The 17,315-nt window shown below is 48.5% G+C and overlaps 1 protein-coding gene across 1 annotated transcript; it reads left to right on the forward strand.

Moving 5' to 3' along the window:
- Nucleotides 1–538: 538 nt before the first annotated feature.
- On the forward strand, nucleotides 539–16,680 carry LOC120316310 (dehydrogenase/reductase SDR family member 13-like). Its single transcript, XM_039361756.1, has 6 exons — nucleotides 539–556; nucleotides 971–1,013; nucleotides 2,206–2,324; nucleotides 2,957–3,080; nucleotides 3,991–4,302; nucleotides 16,029–16,680. Exons 1-6 carry the CDS (start codon nucleotides 539–541, stop codon nucleotides 16,286–16,288), a joined length of 876 nt encoding a protein of 291 aa, XP_039217690.1. The 3' UTR covers nucleotides 16,289–16,680.
- The last annotated feature ends 635 nt before the right edge of the window (nucleotides 16,681–17,315 follow it).

Below are 17,315 nucleotides of genomic sequence, written 5' to 3' on the forward strand. Positions count from 1 at the left end.
TTTTTCTCCACCTGGGTTAAATCATAGTTCCTTCCATTATTAAATTTTATCTTTGAATCTCTTTCCTCTAGTTTATGCTCAGTTATCCCCTTTACTTAATTGCTCTCTTTTTTTTGTTTTTTGAGAGTTTGTTTGTTGTGCAGTTAAATTGAGGATATGTTCATTCAAATTTTCAAAGTTATTTTTAATTTCCTCGTGGTTTGAAGTCATTGTCATTTGTATTAGTTGTAATACATTAGCATACATTTTCTCCTGGAAAATATTTGTTTTTTCTTGATATGTTTTTTCTGCAGACCTCTGATGTTCCATGATAGCCAAAAATCAAAGTTTTCCTTTCTAAATAGCTTTAAAGTCACAGTTCAATAAGTATTTATAATCCAGGAAGGTCAATTTTTTTTCCTAAGTTTTATAGTTCTCGCTTTATAGATAGCCCAAAATATTTTCTTTTCTTTATTATAGCTGTTCTTTGTTTAGTTAAAACGTTGAAGGTCACAATGACAAGTTATCTTTTCCTGGGCTTACCAGTTCAGCCATAATTATGTATTTTTATCCACCAGTAGGTATCAGCACCACTTCATTTTTCAATTTTCAAAACAGGCAATTGTTTTCTCTTTTCATCAATAATCGTTTGCCAAGAAAATCTTAATTAATTCCACCAAATTCACACTTATCCAGATTTAAGTCATATTCATTTCATTTCAGTATGTTTCTGTCCCCCATAAAAATTTAATTCGCTACTTCCGTTTGTGAGAGGCTGGAGCAAAAATCCTCCTCTCACTTTCGGAGGATTTTTGCTTCTTGAGGGTTTTTTTTTTTTAGGAGATCAATTAAAAGACAGAGAATCAGTATTCTTACCCAGTTCCAGACATGTTGTTTATGATCAAGCTTGACTTAATGCTTTTTGGCTTTGGCTGCTTGTAGCTTGGGTAGACTCTGGAGTGACACTAGCCTTTCTTCTGTTGGTTTCTAGGCAGCTTTCCCCAACCGACCGGATCGACCGCCATCTCTCCACGGTCAGTGGGGCTTCCTTCCTTCTTTGCCACCTCTTCAGGGCAACTTTTGGGCCATTTAGGGTCCCCAAACAGAGAAGAATCAACCGTAGGATGTGGAACCCCACGATCCCTCAGCTGCTTGCACTCTGCACAAAACCAGAAGCGTATAGCCAAATTATTGGTACCAAAAGGAGGCCATATAAAGCCTCTAAATTTATACTTTGGCCAGATGTATGTACTATAATGTATCATCCTTCTTCTGTTCAAATGCCTTACTGGCTGGCTGAGGAGGCATTCCTCCTCTTTGAACTCTTATTGCCCACTGATACTACTCTGGTATCTAGATACTCCTCTTGTATCTTACCTGTCAGGTGGAGTCAAAGTCCTCCTTTGAGTCAGTCAACTTTCTCTTAGGTTGTCACTAGGTCCTGGCTTTCCGTCATGGGTCCCTAATTCCCCTTTGTTCCAACAGGGGTGATCATTAGGGCTGGATATCCCCATCAAATATCCCCTGCCACCAATGGTGGAACGAATTCAAATCCCGGACGATCCCCCAAGCTGTTATGTGCTCCTGGCTATTTTCCTTCACAACCAGTGGCAAGCTCGCCTGACCAATAACCAGCCAAGACACAGAAACAAGATTCCTTGTTTCATTTATTGCAATAAACAGGGAGAAAAGCTATCAAAGCTTGGTTTTCTCCAAAGTTTATCATCTCAAATCAACATCTTTATACATTACTTGCACTGGCTGCCTATCCCTCCTTATTCCCCATTGGCTGAGGTACTATGAGGTTACATTCTCTCTGACCACCTTCTACATATTTCCTGTTACCCTCCTTGAATATACTAAGTCATACATTGCTTGTGCGTTATAATTAGCAAATTATATATGCAAGGTGTGTCAACTAATATTCAATAGTCTGTTGAGCATGGTCTGTTAGCTTGTTTTCAAGTTCTGGGGTATATTATGGTTACTTAGAACAATAGGTTCTTTCCCGTAATTCAGGTTTAGTTTTGCTTTTCCTGTTGTCCAATTTTTTTAGTTTTCCCTTTCCTGTTATTTAATTAATGTTATACAATAACTTTAACTCTGGGACTTGAAGTCCATCTTAAAGTTGTCAAGGTTGAGAAACACTGCCAAACAAATGCTTCACCATGCAACACCATCAAAGGCTGGGTGATCTTAGTGAATCCTTTCTCTGGCCTTTCCTAGGTGCAAATACAGGGATCGGGAAGGCCACAGCAGTGGATCTGGCCCGGAGAGGCGCCCGTGTCATTCTGGCATGCCGCGACAAAGCAAGAGGAGAATCAGCTGTGTGTGACATCAGACGGGTAAGCACTTGCCATTCAGTTCTCTCCTCCTTGGACAGCAGTGCGGGCTGACCGGGACCCTGGGTGGTGGGTACCCAACCTGGCCCTTGAGCTCCGTGGTGCTCACTGGAAGATGTTGGATGGTGGGGGCTGAGCATGCAGGGGGCATGGCATGGTGGCAATGGCAACTGGCCGGGCTGCCTCACTGTGGTCCCACCATTTGCTTGCCCGTTGCTGCCACAACTGGAATACAGCAGGTGGCCTTGCAATCATCTGGCGCATCTAATAGGCTGGATTGTGTGCCTCCCCCCATCCCTCTGTCTCCATCTGCTACTTGGAGGGCCAGCCCGAAGGTTGTAGCACTCGGACCCACCTGTGCTGCACGGGCTGCACAGTTCCTGCTATGTCTCGGGCATGGGGGCTCCCTGCTCTTCCTGTTAGCTGAAGCTGCCGTGGGTGGGGTGGAGGGCGGGAGGCTCGTCCAAATCTGGGCCCATAATGCTCCGGATTCAGCCTGCAGGCCTTGTGTTTGACATGTCTGACACAGACTGATTGTCAGGAGGTGAGCAGACATATGTGAGTAAACCGGGATCAGCCTTTGAAGCCACACCCAATCCCGATTCTTCTCAGGATTTCTTCTGCTCCTTTTCCAGGAAAGTGGGAACTCGGAAGTGATCCTGATGATCCTGGATCTGGCCAACCTCAACTCCGTGCGAGCTTTTGCACAAAACTTCCTAAAATCGGAGCCCCGTCTGGACATCCTCATCAACAATGCCGGTGGGTGCAGAGCAGAGCCCCCCTGGGGTATCAGGGCGAGGAAGTGGGAATATTGTGGGGGGGTCTCCAGGATTTCTCTTCCTTCGGGGGTTTGGCCATAACTTCAGAAGCAGCTGTCTCCTCTTTGTAGTTCCTCATTTTTGGTATCCCGCCTTTATTATTATTTTTACAAGTAACTCAAAGGGGCGAACAGATCAAAGACACCTTCCTCCTCCTATTTTCCTCAAAACAATAACCCTGTGAGGTGGGTTGGGCTGAGAGAGAATGACTGGCCCAAAGTCATCCAGCTGTCTTTGATGTCTAAATCCGGACTAGAACTTACCATCTCCTGGTGATTGGCCCAAAGTCACCCAGCCGGCTTTCATGGCTAAGGCGGGATTTGAACTCATGGCCTTACATTTTCTAGGCTTAAACAGTAGACCAAACAGACTTAACTGACTTTCATAGCCTGTTGCCTTAACCACTAGGTTAAGGCAACCACTTTGGTTGCCTTAACCAAACTGGATACTTTACATGCAGTCCTCGACTTATGACCATAATGGAGCCTGCCAATTATGGTTGTAAGTTGTGATGGTTGTAAAGCAGGTCACCCCTGTGATCAACATGATTTTACAACCTTTTCTGAGGCAGTTGTTAAGCGAACCAATTGTAACCTATCAGGGGTTTTTGCTGAAAAATGCAAATAAATGCCTTTTTGACATGTCATAAATCACAATCACTTGACACGTTGCCAAGGGCAGCCTGGTTGCCAAGTACCCAGAATGTGATCATGTGGCCACAAGGGGGAGCCACTGGAGCTTTGGAACCGGCTCGTAATTGCCATTTGGTAATTACGTCCATCGTAACCTTGAATGATCACAAAGTTACCCCTTGTAAGGTGAAGACTACCTGTAATTATTTTTTCTGGCAGGGGTCTTTAAGGCTGGCCAAACAGCTGATGGCTTTGACCTGGCCTTCCAAGTCAACCACTTGGGCCACTTCTTGCTGACCCACCTGCTCCTGGACCGGCTGAAGCACTGTGCCCCGAGCCGGGTCATAATCTTGGCCTCGAGTATGCATTCCTTTGGGAAGATCGACGTTCGGAAAATCTACAAGCCGGCGGAGGGGATATGGCAGGCCACTAAATCATACTGCAACAGCAAACTAGCCAACATTCTCCATGCGCGAGAGTTGGCCAACAAGCTGGAAGGAACCAACGTCACCTGCTACGCGGTTGATCCAGGTGAGTGGAAGGCCGGCTCCAAAAAGCCCCATATGGAGACACCTGCCCCAGGTCTGTCTGGGGCTCCACCGGGCATTTCTCTCCCACTGGGGGCTCCCTTGACCCCCTCTGCAGAGCCACCCCGAGAGTTTCCTCCATTGGGCTCAGCTGTGGAGGGAGACGTCTCTCACCCTCCTGGGTCCAGGAGCTAATAGAATCCAAGAATCTTAGAGTAGGAAGGACCCTTGGAGGTCTTCTAGTCTAACCTCCTGCCTAAGACAGGGATGAGGCTTTCTCCAGTCTATTGCTCCTCTTTGTCCTCCTCCCTCTGCCTTTTCTGTTCCTCCCATCCTTCCTCTTCCCTTTGCTCCTCCTCCTCCTTCTTTCCTCCTCCTCCTCTCCATAAATGCCACATGATGTAACCTAGTTGGGTAATGAAACTAACCTACAAGAAAACAGCCAAACTCAGAGTGGACTAAAGACCCCACACTTCATCCCTGAGCTACAAATATTCTATCAAAACATTATTATTTAATGTTGTTTATTTGAATGTATTAGCCACCCGACTGCAATGGATTTGTGTGTGCAAAGCAGCACACGTGCACACGCAAATACAAACACATCCCGTTGTCACTCAACATCACCTCTTGCGCTTCTGAAAAATCTGCGTTGCCCAAATCGCCCGTGATCCCTTGGGGAAACAGGTGCTGAGCGAAGAGTTCATATGGGACCTCCGCCCTGCCAAAAAATCCAGACAACCTTCCATCCCCGCCCTGGTCTCACAGCCTTTGTTTTTAGGATTTGTTCAAACCGAAATGGCTCACTCCCACCCCCGTTGGGTAATTTGGCTGATTTGGCCCATCAAGCCATTCCTCCAAGACTGGAAAACAGGCGCCCAGACCACCATCTTCTGTGCCACCGAGGAGGGCATCGAGAGGCTGAGTGGGCAGTATTTCGTGGACTGCCGGCCGAAGGTGCCCTGGCCACAAGCCCGCGATGACCAGATGGCTGAGATATTCTGGGAATTCAGCGAGATGCTGCTGGGACTGACCACTCCACACGGGAAGGGACAGAGACAGAGTTTGGGGTAACTGAAATCAGGCTTCTGATTGCAGGTAGCCCTTGACTTACAACCATCCATTTAGTGACCTTTCAAAGTTACAACGCCCTTGGAAAAATCGACTTATCATCAATGTCAAGATTCTGACTGACGAACCCAACCAAGTAAACATTTTTGAGGCTTTCTGAACTCTTAATGTAAAACTTTATTGAGTACATCTGTCGGGCCGTGCTGCAACCAACTGCTGAACCTACCTGCGGCAGCAAGGCACTCGCCACTCTGTGTGACGTCCGGTCGGCCCGACATCGTTCCGGCGGCCACGCATGCGCAGAAGCCGGCCCGGCATGCAATCATGATTTCTAGAGCCGCGCATGCGTGAAGGACAGAACAGGCAATCCAACGCATGCGTACTCAATAGTGGCCACGGGACATCTTCAAAGAGTCGAAAGAAGACGGCAGAAGCTTCGGGAAGAGCTCGAAGCAACGGGAAGCGGCCGGGTCGTCGGGAAGCGTTCAGTCATCATGATGCAGCAAGTTTGGAGGTGTGGGGCGGTCCGTAGGTGGGTGGCGGTGTATGGGCGGTGACAGGGGTGTGGGCTAGGAAGGGTTCCAGCTTATGTATAAAAACACTTAGGGTTAACAGCTAGTCAGTGCTGACTTTATTCCGTTTACGTTTGTGAAATAAACTGGATGTTCTCCGTTCCTGACGAAGTGCCTCATTTTTTTGGTTACGTGTGTCAAAGACGGGGCTAACAGTAAGTCAGCACTCATCTTAGGCTCCTTTATTGGCTTTACCGTGGAGCGGACTACAGGCAACATGGCCGAAGGTGTCCAGGAGATTGGGGTGTTGGAGGAAGTCCTTGAGCAGTCGGAGGACCCTGGCACGTCAGTGGATCCAGGGGCAGCCACGGAAGGACCAGTTGTTCGTCCGAAGGAGAAAAGTGTTTCGCTGCTGGGGGATGTGGACCCTGGGGTTAAGCAGAGGCCGGTATTACCAGAGGCGGCTGGCTGGGGACTGAGTTCCACGTCCCAACGAAAAGACACCGAGCGTCGGTCCATACAGGATAACGGGGGCTCTGCGATGGGCTGGAGGGAGAGGAGAGTGGTCGGCGACGATGGAGCTGACTGGAGTTACTCTACCACTCCAGGGCAGTATACCCTCGATGTATTAAAGGCTAGGTTTGGGGAGCCAGGGTTCCTTCCCAGACAGGGGGTGGCCGCTCATCGCCCTGAGGAGTCATCCGGATTCCGTCTGGGTAGCCCACAGTTGCGGGGGTCAACGGTGCCGTTGCAACAAGGAGGACATGGAGGTGCGCGAATGGGACCCATAGCTACCACCCCTGTGTCCCTACCCTTGGGACCCGGGGACCTTGGCCGGCATTCTACTGGCATGGGCCCTCAGCATGGTGGCCAGCAGGCTGTAGCCTGGCCCACGGGTATACCATGGACCCCTCCAGCAATCGGGATTCTTTTTGATGGGGATCCGGACAAATTGGCCATGTTTTTAGGGCATGTGCTGAATCATTTGGACCGTTTCGCAGGATATTACTCCTCCCAATGGGCTATGGTGGTAGCGGTGACCGCTAGCTTGCAAGGTGAGGCGGCTGCATGGGCGGCTGACCTCTTCGGAGAGCACGCCAGTGAGTTGGCCGACATAGGTGCCTTCCTGGAGGCTCTGAGATTGCGATTCGAGGATTCCACCAGGACGCAGAGAGCGGAGACGGAAATAGTGACACTGAGGCAGGCAGGTAGGCCGGTGAGAGAGTTTATTAAGGACTTCCAGAGGGTAGCAGGCTGACTACGATCTTGGCCTGAGAAGCTGTTGGTACATCATTTCAGGCATGGACTCGATGTGGAACTCCAACAGGCTTGCCTGATGAGAGGTGTGCCATCTCGGTTGTCTGATTGGTACAGGACAGTGACCGAACTCTATGCAGGGTTACAGGAAATCAGACCGGTAACAGCCGTCTCTCCTCCGGCGCCGCCTCAGCAAACAACCAACAAACCAGGACTGTCGGGAGTTCCAGTTCAACCAGTTCCGCCCGGGGCACCAAGAGGGACGTTTCGTTGTTTTAGGTGCAATAAACCGGGTCATCGGGCAGCCCAGTGCCCAACTACACCTGGACGAGGTTCAACTCCGGGACAGACAGCTTTAGGAATGAGAAGGCAGGAGGTTACCCCGTTCCGAGGAAAAGATCAATTGAGGGCTTTGCAGGATGAAGGCAGCACCCCTTATAAGGCTATACCTGTAGTGGCGGTTGCCACCCCGGAGGTAGTTCCCGAGAGGTGTGACCAGGAGGATCCGGAACAAGATCCCATGGTAAGTAATCCGGTGGTTCCATTCACCGTGCCAATCCGCCTAGGGGATTGTAAGTCCAAACAACGCATAGAATGTCAAGCATTAATAGATTCAGGGTGTACCCGGTGTTTGATCAATAGAAAAGTGGCGGATGCGTTGGGACTTCGATTGGTTAAATTATCTCGACCCATCAATTTTGAACAAGTGGATGGGTCCTTACTAGGTGGGGCACCGGCATCCTATGTAACGGAACTGGTGCGCTTAGAGATGCAGGAACACTGGGAATTGCTGCGTTTTATAGTCATCCCCTCAATGACCGAGGACGTGATCTTGGGGTTGGCATGGCTTGACAGATGGCAACCAGTTATCTGGTGGGCAGGGGGATGTCGCCGTATAAGGTTAGCAGTAGGCCCTCGACCCCCAGGCAGTGAGGGTGAGGAACCGCAGGTACAATCCCCACAAGGTAGTCCACGGCTGGAGGAAAGAATCAGAGTAGCGGTGGACACAGGTGGAGGTACCCGGTTATTTCCTGTGGAATATGAGGATTTACAGGACGTGTTTAGCGAGCGAGAGTGTGATGCGTTGCCGCCCCATCGTCCTACCGACTGCGCTATAGATATCATACCCGGGGCAAAAATGCCAAAGCCTCGGATGTACCCCATGTCCCCTAAGGAGTTAGAGGAGCTACGAAAATATATCGATAAAAATTTAGAGCGGGGGTTTATACAGCCGGCCCGATCACGGATTGCGGCTCCGGTGTTATTTCAAGGGAAAAAGGACGGAGGATTACGGCTTTGCGTGGATTTTAGGGGGTTGAATGCGGTAAGCACAGAAAACATGTATCCATTACCCCTGCTGAAGGACATGCTGTCTCATTTATCCCAAGGGAGGGTGTTTACTAAGCTGGATTTAAGGGAGGCATATTATCGCATTCGAATAAAACCAGGGGATGAGTGGAAGACCGCATTTAACTGCCCTTTAGGGAGTTTCCAGTTTACCGTCATGCCGTTTGGGCTCAAAGGAGCGCCGGCGGTATTTATGCAGACCATTAATGCGGTGTTGCATCAACATTTATATAGAGGGGTATTAGTCTATTTAGACGATATTTTGATTTATTCTAAAACCATGGCGGAACATATACAATTGGTTAGAGAGGTGTTACGCAAACTCCTCCAGGCTCAGCTGTTCGTGAAGCTCTCGAAATGCGAGTTCCATAAAACCTGTATCGAATATTTGGGGTATAAGATATCTGCTGCGGGAATAGAAATGGATCCAGGAAAGGTAAAAGCAGTACTTGGGTGGCAGGCGCCTCGGACGAGACGCCAGTTGCAGAGCTTTTTAGGATTCGCGAATTTCTACAGGCAGTTTGTTCCTCATTTTGCCCGCGTGGCTTTGCCACTCACAGAGTTGTTGAAAACACGGAACTCCCCGACAAGGGTACGGCCTGGTCAACCATTAGCGTGGTCTAAGGAAAGTCAAGCTGCATTTGAACATTTAAAGGCGTTGTTTGCCAAAGAGCCCATTTTACTACATCCCGATCCCGAGAAACAGTATATTGTCCAGGCAGATGCAAGTGATGTGGCGGTGGGGGCTGTATTGTTACAACGAAATCTTAAGGGTGAGCTACAGCCCTGCGCTTATACATCGCGCAAGTTATCAGAAACTGAGAGAAGATGGGCTATATGGGAGAAGGAGGCCTTTGCTATTAAGTGGGCTTTGGCAACATGGCGGCACTTTCTGGAAGGGGCTAAACATGAGATCGAAATATGGACGGACCATAAAAACCTGGCTATATTACAGTCGCCCCGACGGTTAGCCCCTAAACACGTCCGTTGGGCACAATACTTTCAGCAGTTCACCTTCCAACTTAAATATGTACCTGGGGGCCGAAATTTCCTGGCGGACGCCTTGTCTAGGTTACCTCAATATGAGAGTCAAAGGGAAGACATAGTACAAGCTATATTGCCACCATATACCCAGGGAGTGGGTAAACTACGGTCCCGTCCTAATTCCAAGGATCTTGAATCGGAGTTGAAGGCGGCATTGCCCCAAGATTCGTGGTTTCAGAGTCACCGTACCTTGTTAACTCAGAGAGACGGTTTGGTATGGTTCGGAGGGAAGTTATATGTTCCATCGGTGTTACGAGCTAAAGTTCTTCAGAGATGTCATGACTCACAGTTAGCAGGGCATTTTGGGTTCATCAAGACGTTACACCTAATTAGACGCCAATTTTGGTGGCCTACGTTAAGAAAAGATGTCGAACACTATGTAAAGGCATGTACAGTATGTGCCACCTGTAAAACTCAGCCAGGAAGGCCAGTGGGACAATTACAGTCGGTGGCGAACCCTGAGCATCCATGGCAAGATATTGCCATGGATTTTATAGTAGATTTGCCGAACAGTAGAGGATATACGATTATTTGGACAATAATCGATCTGTTCTCGAAACAGGCACATTTTGTTCCATGTCGAAAGTTACCCACTGCTCGGAAGTTAGCATACATGTTTCTGACTCATATATACCGGATCCATGGAGCTCCTCGGCGAATAATATCTGACCGGGGGGTTCAATTTACTGCAAAGTTCTGGAAGGGCTTTACCACGTTACTAGGGACGTCCCAGGGGCTCAGTACGGCATACCACCCTGCCACCAATGGGGCTGCTGAGCGGGCAAATGCAGCTGTTGAAAGGTATCTGAGGAGTTATGTATCCTATCAACAAACCAACTGGGCAGACCTACTGGTATTTGCGGAAGTGGCGTATAATAACGCAGTACATACCAGTACGGGATTTGCGCCTTTTAAGGTGGTTTCAGGGAAGGAGTTCGTTCCCATACCTGAGTGTAAGGATTCGGGGGCACAACCATATCTGCCAAGAGAGTGGATCCAATGGGTGTCAGGAGCATGGAAGGCCGCAAGAACGGCGTTAATAGAATATGGACGAAGGATGAGGTCACAAGCAGACAAAAAACGACAGCCCTGCAAACCATATATGTTGGGTCAGCTAGTGTATCTGTCCACCAAATACCTGAAATTAAGAATCCCGTGTAAAAAGCTGGGACCTAAATATATTGGCCCGTTCAAAATTGTAAAGATTATTAATCCTGTAACCGTACAACTGCAATTACCCCGACTGCTAGGAAAGGTGCACCCAGTATTTCACTGTAGTTTGCTTAAACCAGTCCATTCATACCAAATGGACACTAGACCAGGCCCTATTAAAGATGAACATTATGAAGTGCAGAAGATACTCGATTCCCGTAATCAGAGAGGCAAGCTATATTATTTAATTAAGTGGAAGGGCTATCCTTTGGCAGAAGCTACCTGGGTACGGGCAGATGATGTACAAGCCCCTAAATTAATCAATCAGTTCCATGTGGAAAACCCAGAAAAGCCGGGACTATGTGGGGTAGCGGGAGTGGACAAAAAGGGGTAAAGATACAGGTATAACATATTTGTTTGTTTCCCAGGGGGAACCGTGGTGAAAGGGGGGCAGTATGTCGGGCCGTGCTGCAACCAACTGCTGAACCTACCTGCGGCAGCAAGGCACTCGCCACTCTGTGTGACGTCCGGTCGGCCCGACATCGTTCCGGTGGCCACGCATGCGCAGAAGCCGGCCCGGCATGCAATCATGATTTCTAGAGCCGCGCATGCGTGAAGGACAGAACAGGCAATCCAACGCATGCGTACTCAATAGTGGCCACGGGACATCTTCAAAGAGTCGAAAGAAGACGGCAGAAGCTTCGGGAAGAGCTCGAAGCAACGGGAAGCGGCCGGGTCGTCGGGAAGCGTTCAGTCATCATGATGCAGCAAGTTTGGAGGTGTGGGGCGGTCCGTAGGTGGGTGGCGGTGTATGGGCGGTGACAGGGGTGTGGGCTAGGAAGGGTTCCAGCTTATGTATAAAAACACTTAGGGTTAACAGCTAGTCAGTGCTGACTTTATTCCGTTTACGTTTGTGAAATAAACTGGATGTTCTCCGTTCCTGACGAAGTGCCTCATTTTTTTGGTTACGTGTGTCAAAGACGGGGCTAACAACATCATTACGGCACGCATGCAAGCAAAATCAGCCTTGGCAAAACCCCACCCAAGCCCCATATAGTAAAAGTATAGAATTCCCCCTCCTCCTTCTTGGTCAGGTCACGTTGCCCAATTAGGAGGGAAAATATGGTTATGAGAAAGTGTCCTTGGGTCTGGCCAGACATCTGGTGAACCAGCCTTGGTTCTTATGGTCTGCTTTCTTGATCTTTTGAAGTCTACATTCCGGTCCCCTATCCCTCCCCCCAAGTTTGTTGGCAAGCTGGGAAATAATAATAGTCAGACCAGCAAAAACATGCTTTAAATTTGACCTGGAAGGTACCTGAAAAATAGTAAAGCCATTCTTTTTTCTCAGCTTCCTACTTAAGGGGGGGGGGCTGGTTTCTGGAGATGCTTTGCATGAAATCTATTTATTAAACTTTCTGCTCTGATGTTGTGGGGTTTGATCCATCTCGCTTCTGCTATTGGATAATTTCTCCACTGTATTAATTACTTTAGTTTCCCCTTATGGATCCAGTTACATTCTTTGTTCTTCCTGGACAGTAAAAGCCTCCAGGATGGTGACCAGCATGTGATTTCAAGCAGTGGTTAATATATCACAGTGATGGCGAACCTTTTAGAGACCAAGGGCCCCAAAACTGGCCCCGCCCCTGCTCCCTCCCCTGCCCCGCCCCGTACTCCACCCCACCTGCCCACAGGGCCACTCACCACCTCCAGGGCCCGCTGCAGATCGCCCAGGCAGCCCAGCAGCACTATGGCGGCCACACCCTCTGCCCACGCTCTGCAGCATCAGCTGTGCACAATGGGGTGTGAGGGCAGAGTCTTGTCTATGCTGCCTGGCTGCCATGTCCTTGGCTGCGCTGCTCCGTGTCGGCCATGCTCGGGGGCGACTCTCCTCCAGTGGGGTTGCTGGTGAGGAGGGGGTCATGGGGGAGGTGAGGCTGGGGCAACGGCACGGGTGTCCACAGAGAGGGCTCTGAGTGCCGTAGGTTCGCCACCCCTGATATATCACTTCAGGAGGGACATTTCTAGAAATCTTTAAGGAGGCCCTCATTTGCCCCCCTCCTCAAAATACCATCGCTTGATCCTACTGGCTGGGACAACTTCTGTCTCATTTCCAATCTTCCCCTTTTTAAGGAATTTTTGGGACAAGGTGGTGGGCTGACAGCTCCAGAGGGTCCTGGATGAAACGGAGCATCTGGACCCCTTTCAGCCAGGATTCAGGCCCAGTTATGGACGGAAAGGGCATTGGTGGTGCTTGTCAATGACCTCTGGCAAGAGCAGGATGGGGCTGGGGCATCCATGCCTGCTCTCCTTGACCTCTCAGTGGCTTTTGATGCCATCGAGTGTGGTATCCTTTGGGGCCAGCTGCAGGGAGAGGGCTGGGGCTCGGTTGCAGAGTCTTGTGCTGGTTCAGCTCTTTTCTCCATGGGTATTGATAGGGTTAGGGTTAGGGTACACCACACTATCTTGTGGTGTACCACAGGGTTCTGTACTCCCCCCTCCTCTTTAGTATCTACATGAAGCCGCTGGGCGAGATTATCCATCACCATGGCTTAAGGTATCGTCAGTATGTCGATGATAGTCAGGACTATATCTCAACTTTTGTGACCCATGTGTTGCTTGGCTGCCCTCTAGCAGTGCCTGGAGGCTGTGGAGGCCTGGATGGGGGACATTAGGCTTCAATTGAACCTTGGCAAGACTAAATCGGAATAGGACTGTTCACCACAGCCAACTCAACATTGACAAAAAAGGAAATAACAATGGTGGGTAACATTTAATGTGTTGAATTATCCTGCGTAGAATTTTCCCACGGCGATTTGGCCGTGTCGAGATGGCTACAGTGAGTTTGCCACGGCGAGTTGTCCTAGATCCAGACCAAATGGCTTTGAGTGCATATGGCCCCAAGAGCCAGGACTTTAATTTCTTTAGTTCTGGATGGGTGGCGGTCAAGCCTGTTAGGAAAGAAACACCCTCAACTCCATTCATTGTGAAAAGGTTACTTTTACTGAAAGTAATAGCAAAGTACAGTAGCAAAGCTGGATCTAAAGGTTTCCGGGCAAAGATTCCTTGATTAACTTTCTCTTCTCCATTCCACCCCTCTGTTATGTCCCCGTTCTCCAGTCACTTCAAAAAAGATGTTTTGATAACTGTCCCTGCAACAGTTGGTTAGATGGGTAGGCGTTGCCCTCCATGCCCAGGGACAGCAGGAAGAGATCATTTTTTGTTTTTTTGTGTCTTCCCAGAGCTCCCCCCCCCCGGGCTTATGGCAGACTGGGATCTAGGGAAGTTTACGTGCGAGCAAAGAATGGCAGCTCTGACATTCTGCTCCCCGCCTTGGAAAATGAGTTACGCCTGAAAGGGAAGAGAAAATAGAGATATACAGAACATTAGTTTTGTTAGTCATATTAGAAGATGTTTTGGTAACTGTCTCTCAAAATTGAATCATTATGATGCCTGCTAGCTTCTATCACTAATCAACTTGCCGTAGAATAGACTAGAGCTGGAAGGGACCTTGGAGGTCTTCTAGTCCAGCCCCCTGCTCAAGCAGGAGAACCTATACAATCTCAGATAGGTGAATGGCTAGTCTCTTCTTAAAAATCTCCAATGATGGAGCAGCCACAATTTCTGGTGGCAAGCTGTTCCACTGGTTGATTGTCCTCACTGTCAGGAAGTTTCTCCTTAATGCCAGGTTGCTTCTCTCCTTGATGAGTTTCCAACCGTTGTTTCTTCTCCTGCCTTCTGGTGCTTTGGTGAATAACGTGACCCCATCTTCTTTGTGGCAGCCCCCCAAAATATTGGAACACTGCTATCATATCTCTCCTGTTCCTTCTTTTCTAGAGACTGGCTAAACCCAAGTCCCACAGCCGTTCTTCATATGTTTTAGTCTCCAGGCCTTGGATCATCTTAGTTGCTCTTTTACCGTGGTCTCAACATCTTAACGGGGGGAGGTTTAGGGGGGAAATGGAATGCCAAGAAGCCCTTCATGGACCGTGAGAGCCTGGAAACGCACTCTGGAACGCAGCCGGTGGTGACACGGACCCTCTCTAGCGATCGGAAGAAGTGGCCCTCCCCCTCTACATGTTGGTGGGTGCTTCTCTTGCCTTCTTAACTGCCTTGCGGGATCCTTTTGTTGGATTCCTTAGCCAGACTATTGACACCCTCCCTGCAACGGACGGGTAGAAGGAGAGGCGTTGCATTCCATTCCCAGGTCTGCAGACTGCATGAAGATCATTTTTGCTTTCCCCCTCATCTTCTCACAGCTCTGTCCCCCCCATGCCTTATGGCAGACTGGCATCTAGTGAAGCATACATGCGAGCAAAGGATGGCAGTTCTGACAAGTCTTCGGCTGAACCCTGGCAAGACCGAGTTGGCTTTAGGTGCACAGAGCCCCAAGATCCAGGATCTTAGCATTATGGATGGGGTAGCACTGCTCCGGACAGATCCAGTAACTTGGTGGTTCCGGACTTGAGGAGCAAATGGCAGTCGTGACTAGGAAAGCCTTTGGACAGCTTCGTGTTGTGTGCCAGTTGCAGCTTTTCCTGGATCAGGACTCTCTACACTCAGTCACTCAAGCCCTAGTCTTCTCACCGCTAGACTTCTGCAACGTGCTCTACATGGGGCTACCCTTGAAGAGCATTCAGAAGCTACAGCTGGGGCAGAGCGCAGTGGCATAGGTAGTGTGCAATGCACCTCATAGATGCACACAGAGTCACACATACACACAGAGAGAAACACTCCCTTTGCAGCATCACCCACTCACTTCAGCGTTGGGTCTTCCAAGAAATATTTAGAAGTTGCCACAAGGCTGCCAAATGGAAAACGAGCATTGTGTGAAGAGTTCAATCGGGATCTCCTCCTCCTCCTCCTCCTCCTCCTCCTCCTCCTCCTCCTCCTCCTCCTCTTCTCCTTCTCCTTCTTCTCCTCCTCCTCCTCCTCTTCTTCTTCTTCTTATTCCTCCTCCTCCTCTTCTTCTTCTTCTTCTTCTCCTTCTCCTCCTCCTCTTCTCCTTCTCCTTCTCCTCCTCCTCCTCCTCTTCCTCTTCTTCTTCTTCTCCTCCTCCTCCTCCTCCTCTTCTTCTTCTTCTTCTCCTTCTCCTTCTCCTCCTCCTCCTCCTCCTCTTCTTCTTCTCCTCCTCCTCCTCCTTCTCCTCTTCCTCCTCCTTCTCTTCTTCTCCTTCTTCTCCTTCTTCTTCTTCTTCTTCTTCTTCTTCTTCTTCTTCTTCTTCTTCTTCTTCTTCTTCTTCTTCTCCTTCTTCTCCTTCTTCTCCTTCTCCTTCTCCTCCTGGGTCACCTCAGAAGGTGCTTCCTTCCTTCCCAGGCCGTTCACACAACCAACCCTCTTTTGCTTTCAGGATCTGTTAGAACCGAACTTGGTCGCTCCTTTCCATGGTGGGTATTTCGGGTGTTTGGATTCATGAAGCTGTTCAGACGAGATTGCAACGCTGGTGCCCAGACCACCATCTACTGTGCGACCGAGGAGGGCATCGAGAGGCTGAGCGGACGGTATTTTGCGGACTGCCGGCCAAAAGTGCCCTGGCCACAGGCCTGTGATGACCACATGGCCAAGAAGCTCTGGGAATTCAGCGAGAGTCTGCTGGGACTGACCACTTAAGTTGGGAAGGGACAGAGACGGAGTTTGGGGTAACCGAAGGCAGGCATTTGATTAGACCGGGGGATCAAACTGCAGGGAATCTAAAAATTACCGGAGGTTATGTTGTGGCTGAGACAAGCGTTGAATTTACGAGAAGTTTTAAAACTGAAAAACATTATGGGGTTTCTTGTGGCAAGTTAACCAGTGTTGGGTTTGAAGGTGGGCAGTCATAAGAATCTTTTAAATCAGTGCCCCTCCTCACCTTTTGGGCACCAAGGATCAGTTCCATGGAGAGAGGTTTTTCTATAGACCAGAGGATGTGTGGTTTCGCATGCTGCCTGCATCCCGCAGATGGGATGCTTCGCTTGCTTGTGTGGCCCAGTTTCTGGCATGGTGTGGACCGGTGCCGGTCTGTGGACCCGGGGTTGGAGACCCTTGTTTTAAATAAAGAAAGAAACTCTGTCAAGTTGTCGGTCTCTCTTTTCTTTCTTTTTTTTTTAATTGAAATTTTTTTAAAATTTTACAAAAAAAGTTCCCTTCCCCAAACCCTCCCAACCCACCCCAACCCTCCCCCAACCTTCCCAGAGCTGAATACAGGCTTAATTAAAATTTAAAAGAAAAAATTTTAAACACAAATAAACCATATACAAATTTAGTTACAATAATTAAACAAATTATAAAGTACTTTAACACCAATATTTAAAAAGCAGAAAGAGAAAAAGAAAAGAAACAAGAAAAAGAAGAAAAAAGAAGAAAAAAAATAGAAAAAAAAGAATATCTAAAAAATATCTTAAACTTTCAATATAAATTATTCAAAAGCTAAATAATATTTTTATATCATACTTATATTGTATAAAATTTATCCATCTTTTCCATACCAAAAGGTACTTCTCTTGCGATTGATCTTTCAAGAAAGCCGAAATCTTTGCCATTTCCGCTAAGTAAGAAACTTTAAAAAACCATTCTTGCAAAGTAGGCAAAGATTCCTTCTTCCAATATTGCCCTACTAACAACCTAGCCGCTGTAATTAAATTTAACATTAATATTG

The sequence above is a fragment of the Crotalus tigris genome, unplaced genomic scaffold, assembly GCF_016545835.1.
Source record: "Crotalus tigris isolate CLP2741 ecotype Arizona unplaced genomic scaffold, ASM1654583v1 scf7180000019356.616467, whole genome shotgun sequence".
NCBI lineage: Eukaryota > Metazoa > Chordata > Lepidosauria > Squamata > Viperidae > Crotalus > Crotalus tigris.